Consider the following 20,819-nt stretch of genomic DNA (forward strand, 5'->3'; position numbering starts at 1 on the left):
AAAGAAAGAAAAAAAGGAGAGAGATCCCTCCTCATATGGACCAGTGCAGCAAGCACTCCAGTGAAGATACAAAAAAGTAACATACCTTTCTATCAGAAGACTCAATAGTTCTTGAGGTTTGCAAAAGGATCTATATGTCGTGAGAAACGTCCGAACAAAATTTGGGTCTAGGGGATACACAAAAAAAGCATTGCTTTCATGTCAACGAATTTGCTATTTATAATACTTCACAAGGATTCAAAGTGAATGGTTTTCTTTAAACCTAAGTGTACTTGAAAACACTCAGACTATTAATGGATACCTGTTATACAATACACTCAACATTTCCTGGTTATTTTAGTGACAATTTAGAACTTTTGGGCATGGCAATAGAAGGCAGAATGAATAAAATCAATTTTAACTGCATTTTAAAATTATTCACAAAAAACACTTGTTTCTCCTCTCTCAATTATTAAAAGAACTGGAAAAATTCTTGCAATGTTGCACTTAGTGCATTTTTATAAATGCACATAAATATATGCCATTTTATGAGTGAATCATCTAGTCCAACACCCTATTTATGACAGTGACCAGTGCTAGATGTTTCAAAAGAAGCGGTCAGAAACCCTATAATGGGCTATTATGGAATAATCACCACCCCTCCATCAAGCTCTCTCTAGAACACCCCCATGCCACTAACCCTGCTTTGTTGTAGAATGGTAGAGGTGTTACCTGCCCACTTCACCCCAAATGATCTCTCCTAACATGTGTTAACTCCTTATCTGTTCCACCTTGTATTTAGCTGTGACACTCTGAATACCTTTCCCAGACCTGAAGAAGAGCTGTGTGTAATTTCAAAAGCTTGTCTCTTTCATCCATAGAAGCTGATCCAATAAAAGATGTTAATTCACCCACCTGTCTCCTTAATAAGATAGTCATGCAAATAATGAAAATAGGGGATTTCCCTTTACTCAGTATGGGATGAGAATGTCATTTTTACAGAGCTGAACTGCACTTTTACATTTAAAGACAAAACCTTTCAAACTTGAATGCCAAACGGTAGGTGTTTACATCCAGAATTAGGGGAGCACTTGAATTTTTAGATGCCAAACAATGGGAGTTTCAGGCAATCAGCACATGTGAAAATCAGGCCCCCTATTTAGCTGCCTGACTTGGCTCCAAACTCAGAAACCATGAACAAAACTATTTAACTACACCTCTACCCCGATATAATGTGACCCGATATAACACGAATTCGGATATAATGCGGTAAAGCAGTGCTCCAGGGGGGCAGGGCTGCGCACTCCGGTGGATCAAAGCAAGTTCGATATAACGTGTTTAGATTTTTTGGCTCCCAAGGACAGCGTTATATCGGGGTAGAGGTGTATTTGTCTATAAGTAGTAGTGTTTCCACAGAATGATTTTCATTATATATTATTAAAACACACAATATGTCCCCTAAACATGTTTTGTTTAAACCAAAGAGTAGAATGCCTCCACATCATTTAGAAATGTCTTGGCTATTCTCCATCTGTGTCATAGCTATTGTTATTTACATTAGAATTTGTGTTTAGAGCCACAGAATCCACAGCAGCGTAGTTCCATTTGAGGTAAACATAGCAAAACAAATCTAACTTTTTTTTTCTTTCAGTTTCTGATTACAGGTGTTATCTTACTAACAAAATCAGTGGCTTAAAAATGATGTATATTATATAGCTAACCAATTTTTTTTTTTTTTTTAACCTACAGACAACTCCACTTAGTCAGGATGTCCGCTCATGTGATAATTCTCCCTTCAATACAGCCAATTTAAAAACTAAAAAAGAACAATAACTTATTCTACAAGGATTTATAAATAATCACCCTTGAATTCCTTAAGAAAGGAAACGGACACTATGCTGACGCACAAATACTCTTAACATATCAAAGCTTTAAAAATAGAACAGCACTGCCCTATAGATAAAAAACTTGCCAGGACTTTCAAAACGAGGAGCCCCTAACCTTAATGCTCTTACACAAACATCAGGAAAAGGAGGGGGGGAGAGAGACACACACAAACAGGTTTATGCAAACAGGGTCAAATGGTCTCCTTTAGTGTTTTAACTCTGTGGAAAGGGGCTTGATGTAGGGGAAACGTCTCCATGCAGAGATGTATCGAACCGTCCCATTACAGGGAGGATGCAGTGGTTTGCCATCCATGCCTCATGGAAAAGGCTGTGGGGCCTGCCTCCAAAACTGGTGAATCCCTGGAGGCCTGTGTCATTACACTGGCTCTGGCCACTGGTGGGTGCCTGACTCCCTGGCAGTACTACGCCATTGCAGCTGCTCTACCAGAGATTTCACCTTGGTGCCAGTGGAAACATTTTTTGCAGATAAGTCAATGTAGCCTGGGGGACAGGCAGGTCCACCCCAGTACATGAAATCCTGCATAATCAATCATTATGGACCTCTGATTGCAAAAAAAAAAAAAAAAGATCTGATATTTGATTTTGCCTCAGATCATTCAGGTCTTGCAACTAATTTAGCTACACTGCTGTTACTTAGAGTACACTGCATTTATGTCACGTTGGAGTGCCAGGCCCAGCTACACAATAAAAGCCTGCTTTATAGGATGTAAGACCTTCGGGGCAGGAACCAAATTTTTGTTTTGTGTTTGTAAAGTTCCTAGCTCAATGGGATCCTGGTCCATGCCCAGGGCTCCTATGCACTACAAATAATAAATAATAATGCTCACAGCTAGAGAAGTTACACCTTTAAGTTGAAGCGCTAAGAGATGTGTGTGCAGCAGTTGCACTGTTTGAGAAAAGGTGTGATCGTGCAATAAGAGACTAACATAATGCATATGCACAAAGGTGCAGAGTTAAGGTTGAACACACAATTTTTAAACTTCTCTTAACAGAATTTTATGTATGGTGGGGAAAAAAAATATACAATCTGGAATAATTTGGCTAGATGTCATCAGAATGTGCTTTCTTAGGCACCTGAGTAGGTCTTGTAAGGTGAGCATATGGAGCCAGACTCTCAGCTCACATATCACACACATTATGTAAAGACAATGGGGGCAGAGATACTGCAGAGGATTGCCTCACTCACTCTGCATCTCCTAAAAATGCAGTAAATCACTGCACTCTTTGCAAAGTATGTAAATTCACTAAAAAGCTAGGTGACTCATGCATAGGCATCAAATATGTTCACTGAGACTGGATCTAGTTTCCTATGTCGTAGTACTTCCTGGTTAAGTCACTGAACCTCTGTGTTCCTTTGTTCATCTGAAAAGCATGGCTAACAATGCTTAGCATACACAGTGTTTCTCTCATTCTTGGATTTCAAAGCCCTTTTCAAAGGTGGGAGTGCATGCGTAATTCTGTGGCTGAACTCAGGTCTTTAACTCTAACTCCATGCCTATCATAGTACCTCCCCAGGGCAACGTAGGCAAATCAGTTAATTTTTCTGTCTCAATTGTGTGACCCTGAACAAGCCAAATAACCTCCCTGTGCCTCAGTTAGGCCAACTCTAAGCTTTGTTAAATAGGGGTTGTAAAGCACAGAGAATTATTAAGTGCATTTGGTGGAAGAAGTGGACCTAAAAATCAGGACTCTCCTTGGCTACCACCGTATGCTTAGTACTATACGTAGGTTAAGGGGGCATTTTGGTGGGGAATACAGCAAAAGAAACATCTCTTACTAGATCCTGTGTTCCTAAAATAATTTAGTTATTATAATAAATAATAGTTATAATAATAAAATAGTTCCATTTTGGGCAGATAGAACTCTGGAGAGAAGCTCATATCTCACTGAGCACAAGCATACAAACAGGGAGTCCTACCAAGACTAGGAACAATGCCAAACTTATTAATAACTTGTATCAAATCGTTGTGTATGTGCAAAAGGTGAGTCTCCAGCCAAATCAAAACAAGCATTCACCAGAAAACTCAAAAAAGGTACTCCTCCTTTGGGGCTATTGCCCTTCTAAATACTACCTTCATTTCCCCACTTATTTTAGTGCTCAAACTTTTCAAAACAATGTCACAAAACCAATTCTACTTAAAATGTCTTGGCTTTTGCTCTCAAACACTGCTGAACTGCCATTGCTCCAACTTCCAAAAAATTCACGGGACAGAAACCAAACAAATAACATTTCATCCCCAAAGGCTAAAAGGTTTGAAAAGTTATGAGCAAATGAGAACAGAGACTTAAAATAGCTTTGCTGTAACTGCATCTGGAGCACTAGGTTTATTTATTCAGACCACATTTTAGAAAGATATTAATAAATGCAAGTGCATTCAGAGAAGAGCAATAAAAGTGATTGAGGGTATGGAGAGATTCATTTACAATAGAGATTAACAAATGAAATATAGACAACTTGGTTAAATGGTAGCAAAGGGGGGCGAGGGGGGAGACTGAAAGCCACCTACAAATATTCAAGGTTCTAATCTTGCAATGTGTAGTGTATCGGTTACTGAAGAACTGGGCACCAAGGATGGAGAGCAATTTACAACAGTTGTAATGGAATGAAATTGAGAAAGGAAAAAATTACAACTGAGTATGAGGAAAAGCCCTCATCACGATATGTATTTTAGGGTATGGAATAGTCTCTGTAGGGAAGTGTTGGAAGCACAATTACTTGGGATTTTCAAATTAGACTGGCAAAAACACTGGAAAATGTATTCTAAAGAAAAATTCCATGCTGACAGAGGTTGGACTAAATGACCTAATAAAGGGGGGACCAACCTACAGCCTACCAGAGCTCTTCATAAGACCCACGGCCTGCTTCAACACAATATACTAAAACTCAATTCATTAATGTTTTGTCGTCATGTTTATACAACTGTGTAAACAGACAATACAGTACATAGAAACAATCAGTGGCAGATTTAGAGTTAGTGGGGCCCTGTGCCAAGCTTCATTTTTGCCCCCCCCCAGCCATGGGGGGGAGCACTCTCTCTTATCTCTTCCCCCCCTTTTTAATTTTTTCCCCTGCATTTTCCTCCTGGGACTCAGGGTGCAGGGTCTGGGTGGGAGTTAGGGTGCAGGAACAGGTTGGGGTGCAGGGTCTGGCCAGGAGTTCGGGTGAGGGAGGGGATTCAGGGCTGGGGCAGGGGTGTGGAGCATTTACCCGGGGCAGCTCCCGTTTGGGGCAGGGGTTGCAGGTGCGGTGAGTTCAGGTGGCTCTGCTTGTCCTGTGGTTGCCCTGCAGGCACCGCCCCCCGCGGGTCCCATTGGCCACAATTCTCAGAGCCGCCTCCCACCTCCTCCCCCGGCCAGGCAGGGCTGGAACGCAAGGGCCCCTAAAGCCCCGCCCCTTTCTGAATCCAGCCCTGCGAGCAGGGGCTGGAGAACTCAGGAGGAGCAGGGACAGCCACGCAGGTGGAGAGAAGCAGCGGTTTCCCCTTCAAAGCGCCGCTTCTCACCGGCCAGCTGCGTGGCTGCACTGTGCTCCTCCAGAATCCTCTGGCCCATGTTCACAGTGCTCCCGCCACCCGCACCTCCCGCCTGCTCCCCTGAGGGTGCAGGTGAGCCTCCGTCCCTGCTCTCCTGCTCCCCACAGCCCCCCTGCAAGGGCTGCGCCGGTGCTGAGCTGCCTGAGTGCCCGACCCTGGGGCCCCTTTTTCTTGTTGGGGGGCGCTGCGCCAGGGCACTGTGTGTTTCATGGTAAATCCGCCCCTGGAAACAATCTATCTAAATACATAAAACAAGCTGAACGTAAAATATAAATCAATACAGGTGATTTTAAATCTGATTAAAATATGTAGAATCTGTTTGGCCCACACAAGATTGTGCTAGGGCTTATGTGGCCCTCCTGTTTAATAATGTTGGGCACCACTGACCTAATAGATCTTCTCCATCTGTCAAAGAATCCAACCCCAATCTCTGATACAGCCTTGATACTGATTCCTAGCCTAAACCTATCCAAGCCAAAGAACTGCCATAGCCTCTCCCTGGTGAAACCCAGCCTCTCCAAATGTGTTGGAAAATTCTACTACTGTAACCTGTTTTTCCAATAGGCTCCAAAGTCAGTCTTGGGATTACAAAAATCTATAATACAGAATCTAGCAATAATTGAAAAAAAATAATCAGGAAACAGAACAGAAAATTCCACAAAAATCCTACCCTCGACTCTTCAGGAAAGCATTGTTTTTTTTTTTAAAGAAAAGTAAATAATTACATATTTTAAAAAGTCAGAATTATTCAATATAACAATGTTATAAAAATCAAAACATATAACTTTCTGACATGGGGGTGGGGGGAAGCATCCTGATCCTTTGTCTAAATTGGCAAATTACTGAATAGTTTAAAAAAAAAAAAAAAAAAAAAAAGTGGAGTGTTAAGCACTCAGTTATCCTAAATCAGATTAATTTTACATTAAAAGAAAAAAAAAATACAGCACTGAGTTATTGTACTTCATACTGTTTTGACTAATAAATGTAAGACTTTAGGTTCAAAAATGAACAAACCAATTTTTAACTCTGTCTTGGGAAGAGGCACCTTCTTTAGGAAATTTGCACATTTAAAGCAGTAAACAAGAGAACCTGGTTAACATTTCTGCAAATGCAGCACATAAAATATTAAGAAGCAAGGTAACTAGGGATGAGTGCTATTATGTATCTATCTCTACCAAGTACAGACATTTGTATTAAAAAGCCCTAAAGTCGAGTACAGTAGCTTTGTCCCTTTAATAAGCCTTTATACTGAAATTCAGTTAAATTTAAAGCAAGAAACATGCAACGAATTGTTCCTCTGTAACTACTAAACTGATATTATATCTTGCCTCTTTGCTGCGTGTTCGTTTCACTAGCTGCCTGTGCAGGCACAGACTGAATTCAAGGTTGTAGTTTTAAAATAGAGAATATAGAAACTCTTTCTGAGCCTGTGGCCCTACAAATATCACCACAGCTTATGAGGACCAAACAGATAGCAACTCTTGAAGCCTGGAACATACAGGAAGTAGTATTGTGAATGGCCCTGGTCCTGCAAGTACCCATGTATGAGAATAACTTTATGCACATGCATAGTGCCAGTGAGTTCAATGGACTGGGGCCTATATTTTTATGTCTATAGTATTGAGGCTACATAAAGATCTCCTCTCTGGAATCCAGACCCTTAACTCAAAAACAATTTTATTTCAGAATGCCTTTTGCACTGTAAAGCCTGTTGATTAGTTGAGGTTTTATTCAAATTGTCTATGGTTTTTTTTTAAAAAGGGTAAGTCTTTTAATCTATTTTTACGGTACCAATGTTTAGTATGCTTTTTAGATCAGTGTTATTAGGCCACAGGAAACACCTGACAACAGAACAGCTGTGGTTCTGCTGAACAAGAATGGGCTGGATTTGAATGGGCCAAATGTGTATGGTCCTGTTCCACAACAGCTCTGTACTTGCACTGGGGTGGGTAAGGGCAAAGCAAAGGCAGGCTGGAGGCAGAGCCACAAGAGATAATACTGCTATCATCCAGTTCTTGCCCTGTGACAGTGGTACATTAGGGACTGCAGAGAGCTTCTTCAGATACTAAGCTGAAGTGGCTTCCACACAGAAGCTCTGCAGCCACTATGTTAGACATCTTATATTCTTAGCCAAGCTACTGCATCAAGACGCTGCACATACAGCGTTGCAAAACCACGAAAGATGACAGTGTCTTTCTTCTCATTCTGTATTAATAAGTACTGATGCAAAGAAATTAGGGTTTTAGTAAAATAATCAACAGCTTCAAATATTCTAAAACAGCTTAAAGGCTGCCTCACCTGCATACATGTGGTAGGTCAGTCTCTCAATGAGTTTCACAACAGTTCCTGCCTTGAGGATAGGGATTCCAGATTTTGGCTGCATGTTTTCTTCAAATACAATATTCTCTTCAGAGTCTGGTTCTGCAAACCTATAAAGCTCAGGACTTGGAAATCTCATCTGCTCCTCCTTCTCTTCCTGTAGCATTGTTACATCTAACATTCTTTCCAGAGTGCTTCTGTACTGTAAAGATATCAATGCTGCCATCCAATTGTTTTTCTCTTCTGCTGATTTAGCAGCAAAAATAACACTGTTCTCATCTTTTAAAATAATTTCAAAGGCATGTTTATATTCATTAGTGTCGTCTTTATCATTGATTTGTACCTTTCGCATAAAAAATTTTTCTTTCAGACGATACTCTGCATTGCTAGCACCTGGAAGTCTTGGCTGGCCATGATTCGACTTACAGCAAATCATTAGTCCATCAAAAAGGAATATGTGTCTCTCATGTTTTGCGCCTACTCGTGTGAGAGTTCCTTCCATTATAAACTCATTACAGCACTGTCCAATGTCCTTACCCTCCCAACCATCAATGTTTTTCTGGATCTCATTCATTTTCTTGATTGCTAGTTGTTTCCCCTTCATCTGCTGACTATAGAACCGACATGCAGATTCACTTCAGTGAACGAGAGTAGTAATAAAAAAAAAAAAAAAAAAAAAAAAAGGAAATACCACATTAGTTCAGAAAGGATAAAATAATCTATTCCTTCCAAATGAGAAGGCAAATACACCCTCAAAGAAACACATGCTAACAAGAGAATAATTTTAATGGAACTACCAGTATGGAAAAAGTGCTTGCTAATTCCTAAAGTGCCTCATTTGGATACAAGCATTCTATGTGTTATCAAGGATGCTATGTAAAATGTTTTTAAATGAAGTGCCTAATCAGCAAAAGGCAAATTGTTACAGTACATTTTTACATGTTTTAACATGTATTCTTAATTTATTTCCATTATTAGGAATGCACTTAATTCTACCTTCCTCAATTAGCAGCTAAGCCGTACGATGCATTTATGTCTAAGCCTAAAGATTCCATTTTAGAGTACAAAATTGGATTAGTTATAAAAAAAATATTAAAATAGTCCTAAATTAATGTATTGAACAGAATTTTTAAAAACACCTGTTTCTATATTACGTATAAACTGGCACTGCATTAATATTGTCATTTATTTTAATCATAACCAAATATATCTGAAGTACACAACACTGCAAGTAATTACTGATTCACATTTGAGCTTGGTTTTCAACTGGGTATGCACACAAAAATCTGTTCAGATAATTTAAATGGTTCCATGACATAAGAAATATCTACTTTCAACCATAAAAAATGCACATTAGCAATTATAATTTTACAAATCCACTATCTGGAAAAAAAAATCTACAATTTATCTTTCCTTCTGCTTACCACTAGATTCTCAGGATGTCTTGACCAGTTGTGTGCAAGGACACATACAAATACGAAAGGTTTTAAAACAATAACAAATTATCTTAGCTTTGTATGTCACTTCCTCTGAAAAAGTAGGCTTGTCACAAACTATTTTGTTCATTGTTTACTGAAAGAGGAAACTGGGAACCCTGGATTTATAGCAAAGCATTGAGGGCTGAAAGCAGAAAAAATGGAAACATGTTTACCTAAGTCTTCGCTTTGCAAGACTTTTGGAGCATATCCTTTCCATACTACTCTGAAGGTTAAGCAGGGCTGTTATCGCTTGCTTTAAACATTCTTTATCCTCTTCATCCTCACTCTTCTCTTCCAGTTGCTGTGAATATTGAAAGCTAAATATTAAAAGTGTTAAAGAATGATGGTATATGCATTTGTGAAAGCATTACAAATAATCTGTTTAACATATTGAGAAGAAATCTCTCCATTCCCTGGGTTTGTGTTTTTTTTATTATATAAATCACAGAATAATCTACATTAATTAGATGCATTATCAACAGCAAAGGGGGGGGGGCAGGGGAGTCCCCTTTAAGAGAAGAGTTCCTGGTCTACCCCAGGACTCACCTGTGCTAGAGAAGAAGCTACCATTCTACTCCAGGTCTGTCCAGTCCACCTCATGCCACCAGCAGTATGGGAGAGAGTCCCCTTTAAGAGAGAAGCCTCCCTCACTGGGCGAGGACATAACTGGACATGTGTGTTTATCTCTAAATTAATAGGTTTACAACTCATGTGGGAGGAGCTGGTTGGGTGTTTTACATTCTTGTGGGTTGGAGACATAAAGGGGAAGCTTGTGTGTCTTTCTGAGGGATGTGAATGTGTTTGTATGATGGGCAGCCTCCTCCATATTACACACGAGGATTTTCCTGGGAGTAGGGTAGATTGTTTCATGGCCCTGTGGGAAAAGGGCTGGGAAATGAGGCTGGAAGAGGTTACACTTCTTTGTGGGAGAGGCACATGGAGGGATAAGGCTCTCTGTGTTTGGGAGGAAAAATGAAGAAGAGGTACCAGTGTGTGTTTTTAAAGCCCTCTTTTATAAAGGGGTTCCTAATTTTAGTTTGCCAATTTGGTTAGTCTGGGATGGAACTGTAGGGTTTGTTACTGTAAGCTCATTTGGGTTTGGTTGAATAAGCGTTAGTAGTTACATCATTGAGATGTCTTTCGCAGTCTACCCAGGAGGTCCCTATTTGGGTACCTAGCTGTGACAGGTAGGTCCTTTTGCTGGCCACCTTAAAGTGACTCAGAGAGTGAGGCAGCACTGCCAACAGCTTCAGGAATGGAGCCTGAGAGTTGGAGGGGATGGGAGCATGTTAACGGTGAAGGTCTGGGTCCTTCTATTCCTATACCAGATGGGGAGGCAAGGATGACACAAGACAGGTTAAAAAAAAATGGTGCTAGACAAATCTGAATTTAGATTTTCATTTCAGCTCCTCTGGTTTAGGCTGCAGTTTTCTCAGGGCTTAGGGTATCAATGGAAGCAATTCCTAGCCTATGGATATGCTTATGAATACATCGGTCGGCTGTCAATAATTAACAATTCTCGGATTCTATAAGAGATGAAGCTCTTATACATACCACCAAGTATTAGCTCAACAAAATTGTGGGGTTTATTTGGCATATTTGGTCTCAGGCAGGTATCAGTGCCACATGAACGCCCGGGTGAATCAGAGTGGAGGTGGTGTGACTGTGGTTTGCATCCAACTTTAAATGTAAATGTAAAAGGTGTCCCATTCCCAAACTGGATCAAATATAGTATGTCCAACTTTGTTTGAAAGTCCTGGGGGAACATTACTTCTTTCCATGACCTGTTCAAAGTTAATTATCTCATGTTGTAGACACAGGTGCTGACAGCAACAACCTCAGCATTCCCATGGATGGCCAACTTTCTGAATCAATTTAGTTTTTCCTGGTCACCATGAGGCCAATGAGACTATCCCTGGTGGTTTCTGGTTCAACTCTCATGGCTGACCACACTCTTGACATACTGTTTGGACTGGGACTGGAGATGTGAAATTTGGAAACTAAACCCCTCATAGAGCAACCACAATGCCCATTAAACTAGAGGTTAGGCCACACAACCCATCACAATGAAGGATCCATTTAGACTGTGCACTATCATACTAACGCAACCTGAGCGTTTCCAGAGGGCTCTCAAGGAGAACACTGATCTCCTGACAGAACACTCAATCAATGGTTAGTGGGATATTTGCATCTTATCCTGGTGAGGGGGACCACTAACAACCTCTTAACCTGGCTTTGATCTTGCAGGTTGCTTAGTTTATATCTGACCTGTAACAACTCCAATGTGAGGGAGGACAGCTCAAGCACTGCTGGCAGGAGTCTTGGGATGAAATGGATTGTGGCATAAAGATCTTTGAACTCTTATATTATAGCTGTGCACGAGACTAAATAGAGGTTCTTTGCCTCCACCACAGTACCCACTGACAGTCTTTTCTACTGTTTGCAACCTGGGTTTCTGGTTGGATTCCCTGTTATGTGTGGATGATCATCTTTCAGCAGCAGACAAAGCTATTACTTACCATGTGTCTGCCTCTGAGGTTGCAGCCTTCTCTTTCCAATGCAGAAAGCTAGAGGCAGCTTTTGAGCATATGGAAAAATGCAGACTGACTTGCTTAAAGGTCAGACTTCAAAGTAAATGAGATAGAAGTAATTCTATCACATACTTATGAGAGATACGTAATGTTATCTGGGACTTTGATTTAGCATAATGCTATTTGATGAAGATGGAAAATAAAAACAGGTCCTTGAACCTGTGCGTTTTGGTGTAAGAAAAGCAGGAGTAAGAAAATACTTAGCTCTTCAAGTCATTTTCTTAATGAAATACTTGTACAAAAATCTGATCCTACATAAATGTATGCAATGCTTTGTAGCTCTCCTTCCTAATATTGTGCAACAAGAAAGAGCAGTAGGGAGAACAATTTCCTTAAGGCAGTGAAGAGATTAAAAGGTTTTAAAAAAATTCATCACCGACCTTTCATGTTCATGTTACTAGATAAAACAAGTTTGCAGGTTATTTTATCCTGATAAGCTCTAATACATGACTCAAAGAAATAACTTTTCTTGGACTCTGATGAAGCCCAATTTTTAAAAGTTACCTGTACTTCCAACTCCATATTCAAATAAAAATCAAGTGTTCAAAGTGACTAATGAATTTAATCATACCAAAGTCTTTTTTTAAAGTTAACTTATATTTAGAATTTCGAAGTTTTAAAAACATTGTGTGTACTAAACATGCATTATGAATATGGTTTATTACAAGTGTTACCATTACTGAATTATTTCTTACAGTCAAAAACAGAATAGCTATTTGCAAGGTTTTATGCTAACCATACAAAAATACCCCCCTCCTCCCCTCAAAAAAAGAAAAAGGCTTCTGCCTTCATCTGTTTCTTTTCCAAAATCATTTTTCTTTTTAAAGAAATGGGTTGTGCAGGGAAACATGGTAGGAGGGAGAGTACAGGAGGATTTTTGTAATCCACTGTCAAATTTAAAACCTACTTTCTTGGAACATATTGGGTCATGAGAAACAAACAGGATGTCAATGGACATATACCACAAAAAATTCAAACGGCCATTAAAAGGCCCACTGATTTATTGTAGCTGTATAGTGCCACCTAACGAATCAGTGCAATAACTGCAAAGTATGGGTGTTTAAAGTCTCCTTTTATAAAGAAACAGAGCATGGGGGAAGGTCTAGCTACGCATGACTGGGATACTGAAGGGATCATGGTCTGTTTGGAAAACTGTCTCTATTTTTACCAGGTCCAAGAGTTCATACCTTCTTCCCCACGCTGTTAAAGTCATGGAGCACCTCTATCTGCCAGTCAAACATGCTCTGGTCTGAGAGAATAACCAGTGGGCAAGAACTCAGAAGCTATAATTAGTTTCCATACAATAGGTTTCGTTGCATACACATCAAGACTAAAACCCTCAGTTCCTGTTAGGCTCAGCCCATCTACATGATATAGTACAGGAACCCATACCCACAGGTACACTGCCCAGAGACCCTGACCAAAGCTCAACAATTAAGATACGCAAGAGGAAATATGTATACAGACATTCCAGCAGTTGGAGGATGTTAGCAGTTGGAGAATTTCTTCCAAGTTCAAAAATAAATACTGCAAAGCAGACCAGATTTGAGGGCAAATAGGATATAGAATCATCTACGGTCCTCATGAATGTCAGCATGAGACCTGCTCCACTCTTTGGGGTATTAATCAAACCTAAGTAGTAGCAGCAGCAGCAATAAGAAGAGATTATCCACCTTCAAAGAAGGATTAGACGTTTATATGGCGAACAAGAGTATCCAGAACAACGGTTGATGGTAACAACAAATATTGTGAAGGATATAAAAATTGCACGCTTCCACGGCTTAAATCAATCTCTAACTATTATGGATTAGGATCAGACCTTCATGGGGGCAGATTATTCTAAATCTGCCAGTTGTGGGGTTTCTTATACCTCCCTCTGAAGCCTGAAGTATTGGCCACTGTAGGAGACAGGACACTAGACTAGATGATCTATGGATCTGATCCAGGAAGGACCACAGGAAATGCCATTGTAAAGGGGGCCCATTCAACTACAAAGGTTAGTTCAGTTGACCAATACCAAAAAGTTATAGGTGGCTGAATACACCAGAAATTCAGATATATATATATATATAAAAAAATTCAGCCTGGATTATGACCCATTACAGGCACAATAGAAAAACCTGAGACAGGATCATTAGATTTAACACATGCCAATACTAAGCAACTTGTGATATATGAGAAGCACAAAGATTATCGAAGGCCTAAACTGCACCTCCTCCAAGAGGAGACAGGAGCAAAAATATTCCAAGCCCATTTGTGACCTGATCCAAAGCCCATTAAAGTCAACAAGCCTTTCAACTGATTTAAGAGTCTTTGGATCAGGCGAATAACCCCATAACCTACTTTAGATAAGACCCTGAGAAATCAGACAGGGCATCACACAGGCACAAAGGATAGGAAATCTGAAGAAAGTGGGCACCTGGAGGTACCCTCCTTAATCAAGAGGTTGCATTCTGTTTATTAAAAGGTTATTTGGGAGCATCTACTTGAAATGGCCATCCTCTCCATGCAAAGTATTTTATATAATAAAAATACCAGGAGACAGTGAGTATGTAAGAGGTGCAGAAGAAAAAGCTTTCCTGTGTGCTCTTATATGCTATGGACTTCATGTTAAACACAAAGATACACATCCAGTGACCTTATTAGAGGAAAACCTTACATCCTATTCACCAACCCAGGGACCATTCCTACAGAGGTCCAACCATCAATCAGCTTAGCCTATATAAAGTTGTTTTATTTTACTGGTGGGAAAGAGACCACCAGGAATCTCCTGTGGCACATTAGCATCGCCAGTGTTTTCTGTCACTGATAACATCTTGTGCCTCTCCTGGCTTGATGGTTCTAACACGGCACATAATTAGTGGGATACAGGATTCATCACTTGTGGCGGCCAAGCTCACTGCAGGCACCACAGGCTCCTTGCATCTCTTCATTCTCCCATAAGGTCTGTGCCCCTCCTTCCCCCAATTTCAGGGACCTCCTACAACTCCTCCCAATCTCTCCACCTGCTAGGGAGTCTCATTCTCCCCTGCTCCCTCTGTTCTTCCCCTACACCAGCGGCTTTATGTTCAGCTCTATTCTTACTTCCCCCCATACCCTCAGTGGCAGAGTCTCTGTCTCCCCTTCTTCCATACCAGATTCCCACAATCTCCCCCATCAGGGGTTTTGTGTGGCCCACATCCTCTTGTCCAGCCATGGCAAGGGTTTTACACAACCCCATTCTCTTCTTTCATCCTACTACCCCCGAACCAGGGTGCCCCCCAATCCACCCTTCCAGAGGCTCCATCTGCCTCCATTTCCACATTGCTAGGTGTTTGAGAGACTCCTCATCCCTCCTATACCAGGGGCTGTGTGTTACTACTCCCCCCCCCCATGCCCTCCATGTCAGGGCTGTGTGCCTCCTATATGACCTTATCCTGATGCCAGAGGTACTCTGTACCCTCCTTGCCTCTACCAGGTTACCCCAATATTCACCCATGAGGGGTTCTGCATTCTCCCCGTTCTCACTCCATAGCAGGGACTGTATACACTCCCACTCCTTTCCCCTGTACCATGGTACCCAATCTCCCCTGCAAAGGACACCGAGTGCCCAATTTCCCTTCCCCCCCACTGACACCTCTCCCCATGTCAGGGGCTGTGTGAACCCCCATGGCAGGGGCTCTGTGTGCCCAGTGCCCCCTGCATGGGTTCCACATCCTCTTCCCCAGGTCAGAAGTTATGTGCATACCCCCATTTTCCCCCACCATTATTCTGACTTCTCTTCCAGACAAAGCATTCAGGACACTGACCTGTTAAAACTCATCTCTGCTCATCCTCCCAATAGAGATGGAATATTGTTATTAGTAAATATTAATGGATACCATCAACCAGCTCTTTGATCTATAGGCTATTGCAGAAGTGCCCAAAACTGAGACAGTGATAGAAAGCTGGTAGGGACTCCCACGTGTCCCCAATCTTCTCCAAATCAGTAGGGTTCTGGCCTTTGATGCCTAGCACATTTCTGAATTCCTGGGGTAGTTATGTTACATACAAACAGAAATGTCAATGAGTTGAGTGTAAGGCTTTTGCAAGATCAGCCAAACTGTTATAATATGATGGCTTAATTCTTCATTTGAATTAGGATCACCGTCCAATTCAATTCCACTTTCCTCAGCAGGTGAGCTGCAGTCTGAGCCCCACCTTGGCATGGAAACGAGAAGGGGGAGTCAGAGCAACCAGCACTGGTGTCAGCAAATCTCTCAAGCACCCTTCATTCTTGTGCTATACCTTAAATGTCTTCCTCCACATAAGGCCATCTCTATTAACCTCTGTGATGCAGATCATGTTTCGTTGGTCAGCTACTTGAAGTTCTTCTGGAGTGCACGGATGCCTTGAGCCCTAACAGGAGGCAATGATTTCAAGACCAGCCAAAGGACTGGTGCTAGAAGCAAGAGACATACAGTGTATAAAGGGTCCCACAGATGTGGCAGTTATTCACAGCCCTTTTCAAAAACACTCAGCTCAGACACCAGTGCTTCCACATGCCCGATCAATACACTAAACAATATCCAAAAGAAGTTCCATGGGTCTGGATACTAAGCTAGCACCCCACCATGCAGTTGGAGCATCTACAGCACATTGTGCCAGAGGGAGACATATTGACGGATCAGGTGCTCAAATGCACTGGGTGCTAGTCAGAAACAATGGTGCCTTGGGCGTTATGAGGAGCCAGAAGAGGTGGTGGGCCACTGAATCCCTGGTTTAGTGGACCACACTGAAGACATCTATGCCACAGAATACCTAAAGACCTTGAAGGACCAATATCTCATGGAGTCCACCCCTGCCCCTGTTGTGGATTCTGCAATCTGCACAGCCTCTCTGTGCACCAAGAAAGTAATAGGCTAGGAGTAAGTCTGTCTCCAAGACCCAAAAGACTCTCCAGTTCCTAGGCCCCATCAACACAAGCTGCCTGAAGCAGCTAATAAGTAGGTCTGGGAGCATAACACATCCGGAAATAGCTGACACCCCCATCCAGTTGTGAAGCCGCTGTTGGACTTAGGAGGCAGCCAAGTGCTGCATAAATCAGGATGCATGGCTATCACAGGAAGTATGTCACATTCAGAGCTTTGATAACAGCATTTAGCAAGACCTTTGAACTTCATTTTTTTCCCCAATACTCTGAACTAATTATAAATTCACTACAACACAAATACACATCTGAGTTTAATAGGTCAGTTTAGATTTACGTTACAGCAAGGTTCTCAATTTCGTAATAGATGTTAACATAATACTTATACAAATAAAAAGAACTACACTTTAAGAGATTATTACAGATTATTTTTCATGGGCTACACTGACTCACTTAATTCTAGACCTTTAAATTAAATTACATTCATTGTGTTACATAGTCTTTCCTTGTGTGAACATGGCATTATATACCAAAACCCAGGATAATTAAATTAGGGGGGAAAAAAACCAAACCTGATGCCTAGTAAAGATAATACATGCTGCTCCAATATAAGCAGGAGAAAAAGATCCACTGAAGTTTGCTTTCCCTAGTAAATCACAGAATTCAGATATGGCATGACATTTTTGGGTCCTTCAAAATTCACATTTGATAAAACTAAAGTGGCAACACGACAAAAATGAAATTAAAAAAATTCATATATCCAGTAAGTTTTACTCTAACATTTGCCAGTTCATTAGCAGTTTATGACTTGATACTCTAAGCGCTACACAACTTTCACGCAGATTTAAAGTATGTCAAACCTGAGGATGACGTTGGCTAGGTGAGCAATTCTCAAAATTTTTTCCATACCATTGTCCAATGTAACAACATTTCCAGACACCCCTCTCTCATCTAGCTATAAAAAAAAAATTTAAAAAATGGTTGTGACCCCCACTGTTGGAAGAACCCATATTCCAGGAACTCTTGTATTTTTTTAAACTGCTGCTACTTCAGAATGAAGGATTTTCCCCACGTTAGAAATTGAAAAAAACTCAATTAGATGCATAATTCAATTTTATTAAACATTTATAATTTCTTAAACTAAAAGGTATATTCAAATATTACTGTTTAAATATCCAAACAGGTGCCAAAATATGTACTTTAAAAACATTACTATTTCAACACATACAGATGTAATCTAACCCTACAAGAAACAGATGAAAATAGCATTGTTTGCAAATATATCAGTCAACTTTGGCAGTAAAAGTGACTCTTGAACCATCTACAAAAACTGTTAGTCTGCAGTAGATTCAAAAGGCTACGAGCAGAGTCTTCGTACAGATTTTGTATGTGCAAGAGTCCACCACTGAGGAGCTGCATATGTTGCCACTTGCACATTTGGAGAAGCTCCTGTAAATAATAAAATCCATCTTCTTTACACCTTCCTGCCTAACTTCGGATTCATAATTTCCTTCCACACTTGCTGCTTTCTCTTCCACAGCAGCTGCATTATCTTTCTGGAACAAATGTAGAAGCCTGCACCAGTTCTCTTCCTTGGCCCTCCATGCTCTTGTGAGTCCTCTCCTCCTCCTCGGAGTCATCCAGTTTTTTCCTCCTCAGATGGAGCAGCACTGCAGAATATAGGTGAACATTTTATTTTACAATTTTTCATTAACTAGACTGGTAACATGCATTGTTTCATCTATATTTGAAATATTACAAAAAATATTTACCTATTTGCTTTCACATTTGGGATTGAGGACATCCATTTTCTTCCCAAGAATTCTCCATCACAGTAAAGTAATGTTGATTTAAAACAGTCTTTCCTTTTTCTTATATAATTCCAATTTGTAATAAAATTCACCTTAACAGTTTCAACATAATTCAGCATGGAGTCTGAATTTTATTGGCAGAGTTGTGAGGCCTTGCACTCAACTTGATGGTATTTCTGCATTTGGATGTGTTACATGGTAACTTCTGAATGCCGCGTCCAATCAATTCCAACATTTTCAGGGAGTGTACCAAACATTAACAGGCAAAACCCTATTAATTTTGGTGACAACTGGAAAAGCCAAAGGGGGAAATGGGAGACACAGAATGGGTTTGCAGAACTACCAGCTTCAGCCACCTCTATAACTGTCTATAGGAGCAAAGAACCAGTTGATGGCAGCCATTATCACCTTCCAGTTTTACAATAACCCTCACCTTAGCTCTGCCCATCCTCCCAATACAGTTTAAAAATGTTGACAACCCTGAAAGAGAAAGAAAAGAAACAGATAAAAGAGAATAAGAATGAATAAGAATGGTGGGGGGGAATGGGAGCACACAGAACCCTTGGCATGGGGAGGCAGGAAGAGAATGGTGGAACTGGCATGAGGGGAAAGGGGACCACAGACCCCTTGGCATAGAGGAGATGCGGGCTGTGGAAACCTTGTTGGGGGAAGGAGGATGTGGAGGGATTCAAGGAGCCCCTGGTGTCAGGGTTCCCTCCCCACTCTGAACTCTAGGGTACAGATGTGGGGACCCACATGAAAGACCCCCTAAGCTTATATTCCACCAGCTTAGGTTAAAACTTCCCCAAGGCACAAATTCCTTTCCTTGGACGGTATTGCTGCCACCACCAGGTGATATAAACAAACATTCAGGGAGGGGCCACTTGGAGCCCTATCTTCCCCTTCACCCCCTTTCTGGGGGGTGGTGGTGGTGGTTTGAGAATAATATACCAACCGCTAGGTTAAAGTGAGCACAGACCAAATCCCTGGTTTTTAGGACACTGAAAATCAATCAGGTTCTTAAAAGAAGAATTTTATTAAAAAAAAAAAAAAAAAAAAAAAAAAAAGGGGGGGTAAAAATCACATCTGCAAAATCAGGATGGAAGATAACTTTACAGAGTAAATAAAAAGATTTAAAACCCAGAGGATTCCCCTCTGATTCTGCTTCCCAGTTAAAAAACAGGAATAAAATGATCTCTTAGCATAGGGAAAATTCACAAGCTAAAACAAAAGATAATCTGACGCATTTCCTTGCTATTACTTACAATTTTTGTAATCTTAGATGCTTACTTCAGGTAGGGTTTTAGGAGGTTTTTTTTTCCTGCCCTGGTATCTCTCTGTCCAAGAGAGAACGACAAAGACAGCACAAACAAAACCTTCCCCCACAGATTTGAAAGTATCTTCTTCCCTTATTGGTCCTTTTGGTCAGGTGCCAACCAGATTATTTGAGCATTTTAACCCTTTACAGGTAAAGGAGGGATTTTATGCTACCCTTAGCTGTATGTTTATGACACCTGGGTTGTGCAATGAGCTCAGCCAATAGAAGCAACGTGTATGACCTGCTAGATTACTCCTATTTCTAAGTTGATTATATCTTTCCAGATGTCTTCATTGGGGAGACCGTTTAAAATGTTAGCAGAGCCACATTTTCTGTAAATTCAAAACAGTGTTATACAGCCCTGTCATGCTGCTGTAGTTGGGGTGATGGGAGAAACCATTCTGATAACAGGACATTCCACCTATTAGAAGCTAAATGTACATTTTTATTATATACATACATAAAAACAAACAAGCTACGTTAAAAGAACACTTAGGTTTCCAGTCAAGCATCCGTAAATTAGGAAATACTAGATTTAGGGTTGTCTGTGCAAGCTAAGTTCTGCCTCTCTTGTGCATCTTTCCTGTGCACTGAACGAGGCAGAGTACTGTGGAAAAGATAGCATATGATCATGCAGATAAAGACTACCATAATGCATATGCACAAGGGGTCAAATTAAGGTTGCACAGGCAACCAAAGCTGACATTTCCGAACTTTCAAGTGCTTGACTTTGCAACCTAAATAATGATCTTTAATTTAGGTTTTTTTCCTACATAATTTCCTAAGTTTTTAGTTAAGAAGGAAAAAGGTAATATAATTTGTTTTTGTGTGCAACTGTAACAAGCCCCTATCATGCAGTGTTTAACCCTGAGCCTTTCAGCAGTGAAGCACAGACTGCAACCCCTTGAGCTGCAGAATTAACTTCATTAACATGCAGCAGCAAAAGGTGGTTATTCAGGGTGGATCTACCTGCTTGGGGAGTGGTTGAAGGGCTA

At 40.8% G+C, this 20,819-nt stretch overlaps 1 protein-coding gene across 2 annotated transcripts in view; it reads right to left on the bottom strand.

The window, feature by feature from the left end:
- Positions 1–20,819, bottom strand: part of SOS1 (SOS Ras/Rac guanine nucleotide exchange factor 1) — an 84,431-nt gene that overhangs the window by 25,290 nt on the left and 38,322 nt on the right. For both annotated transcript variants that reach the window (XM_034764011.1, XM_034764012.1), the window contains exons 9-11: positions 9,390–9,517; positions 7,718–8,373; positions 86–167 (exon numbers count right to left, since the gene is read on the bottom strand). In XM_034764011.1, coding sequence (XP_034619902.1) covers positions 86–167; positions 7,718–8,373; positions 9,390–9,517 — 866 coding nt within the window. The remainder of the gene's footprint in view (positions 1–85; positions 168–7,717; positions 8,374–9,389; positions 9,518–20,819) is intronic.

This window comes from Trachemys scripta, chromosome 3 (assembly GCF_013100865.1).
Source record: "Trachemys scripta elegans isolate TJP31775 chromosome 3, CAS_Tse_1.0, whole genome shotgun sequence".
Taxonomy (NCBI): domain Eukaryota; kingdom Metazoa; phylum Chordata; order Testudines; family Emydidae; genus Trachemys; species Trachemys scripta.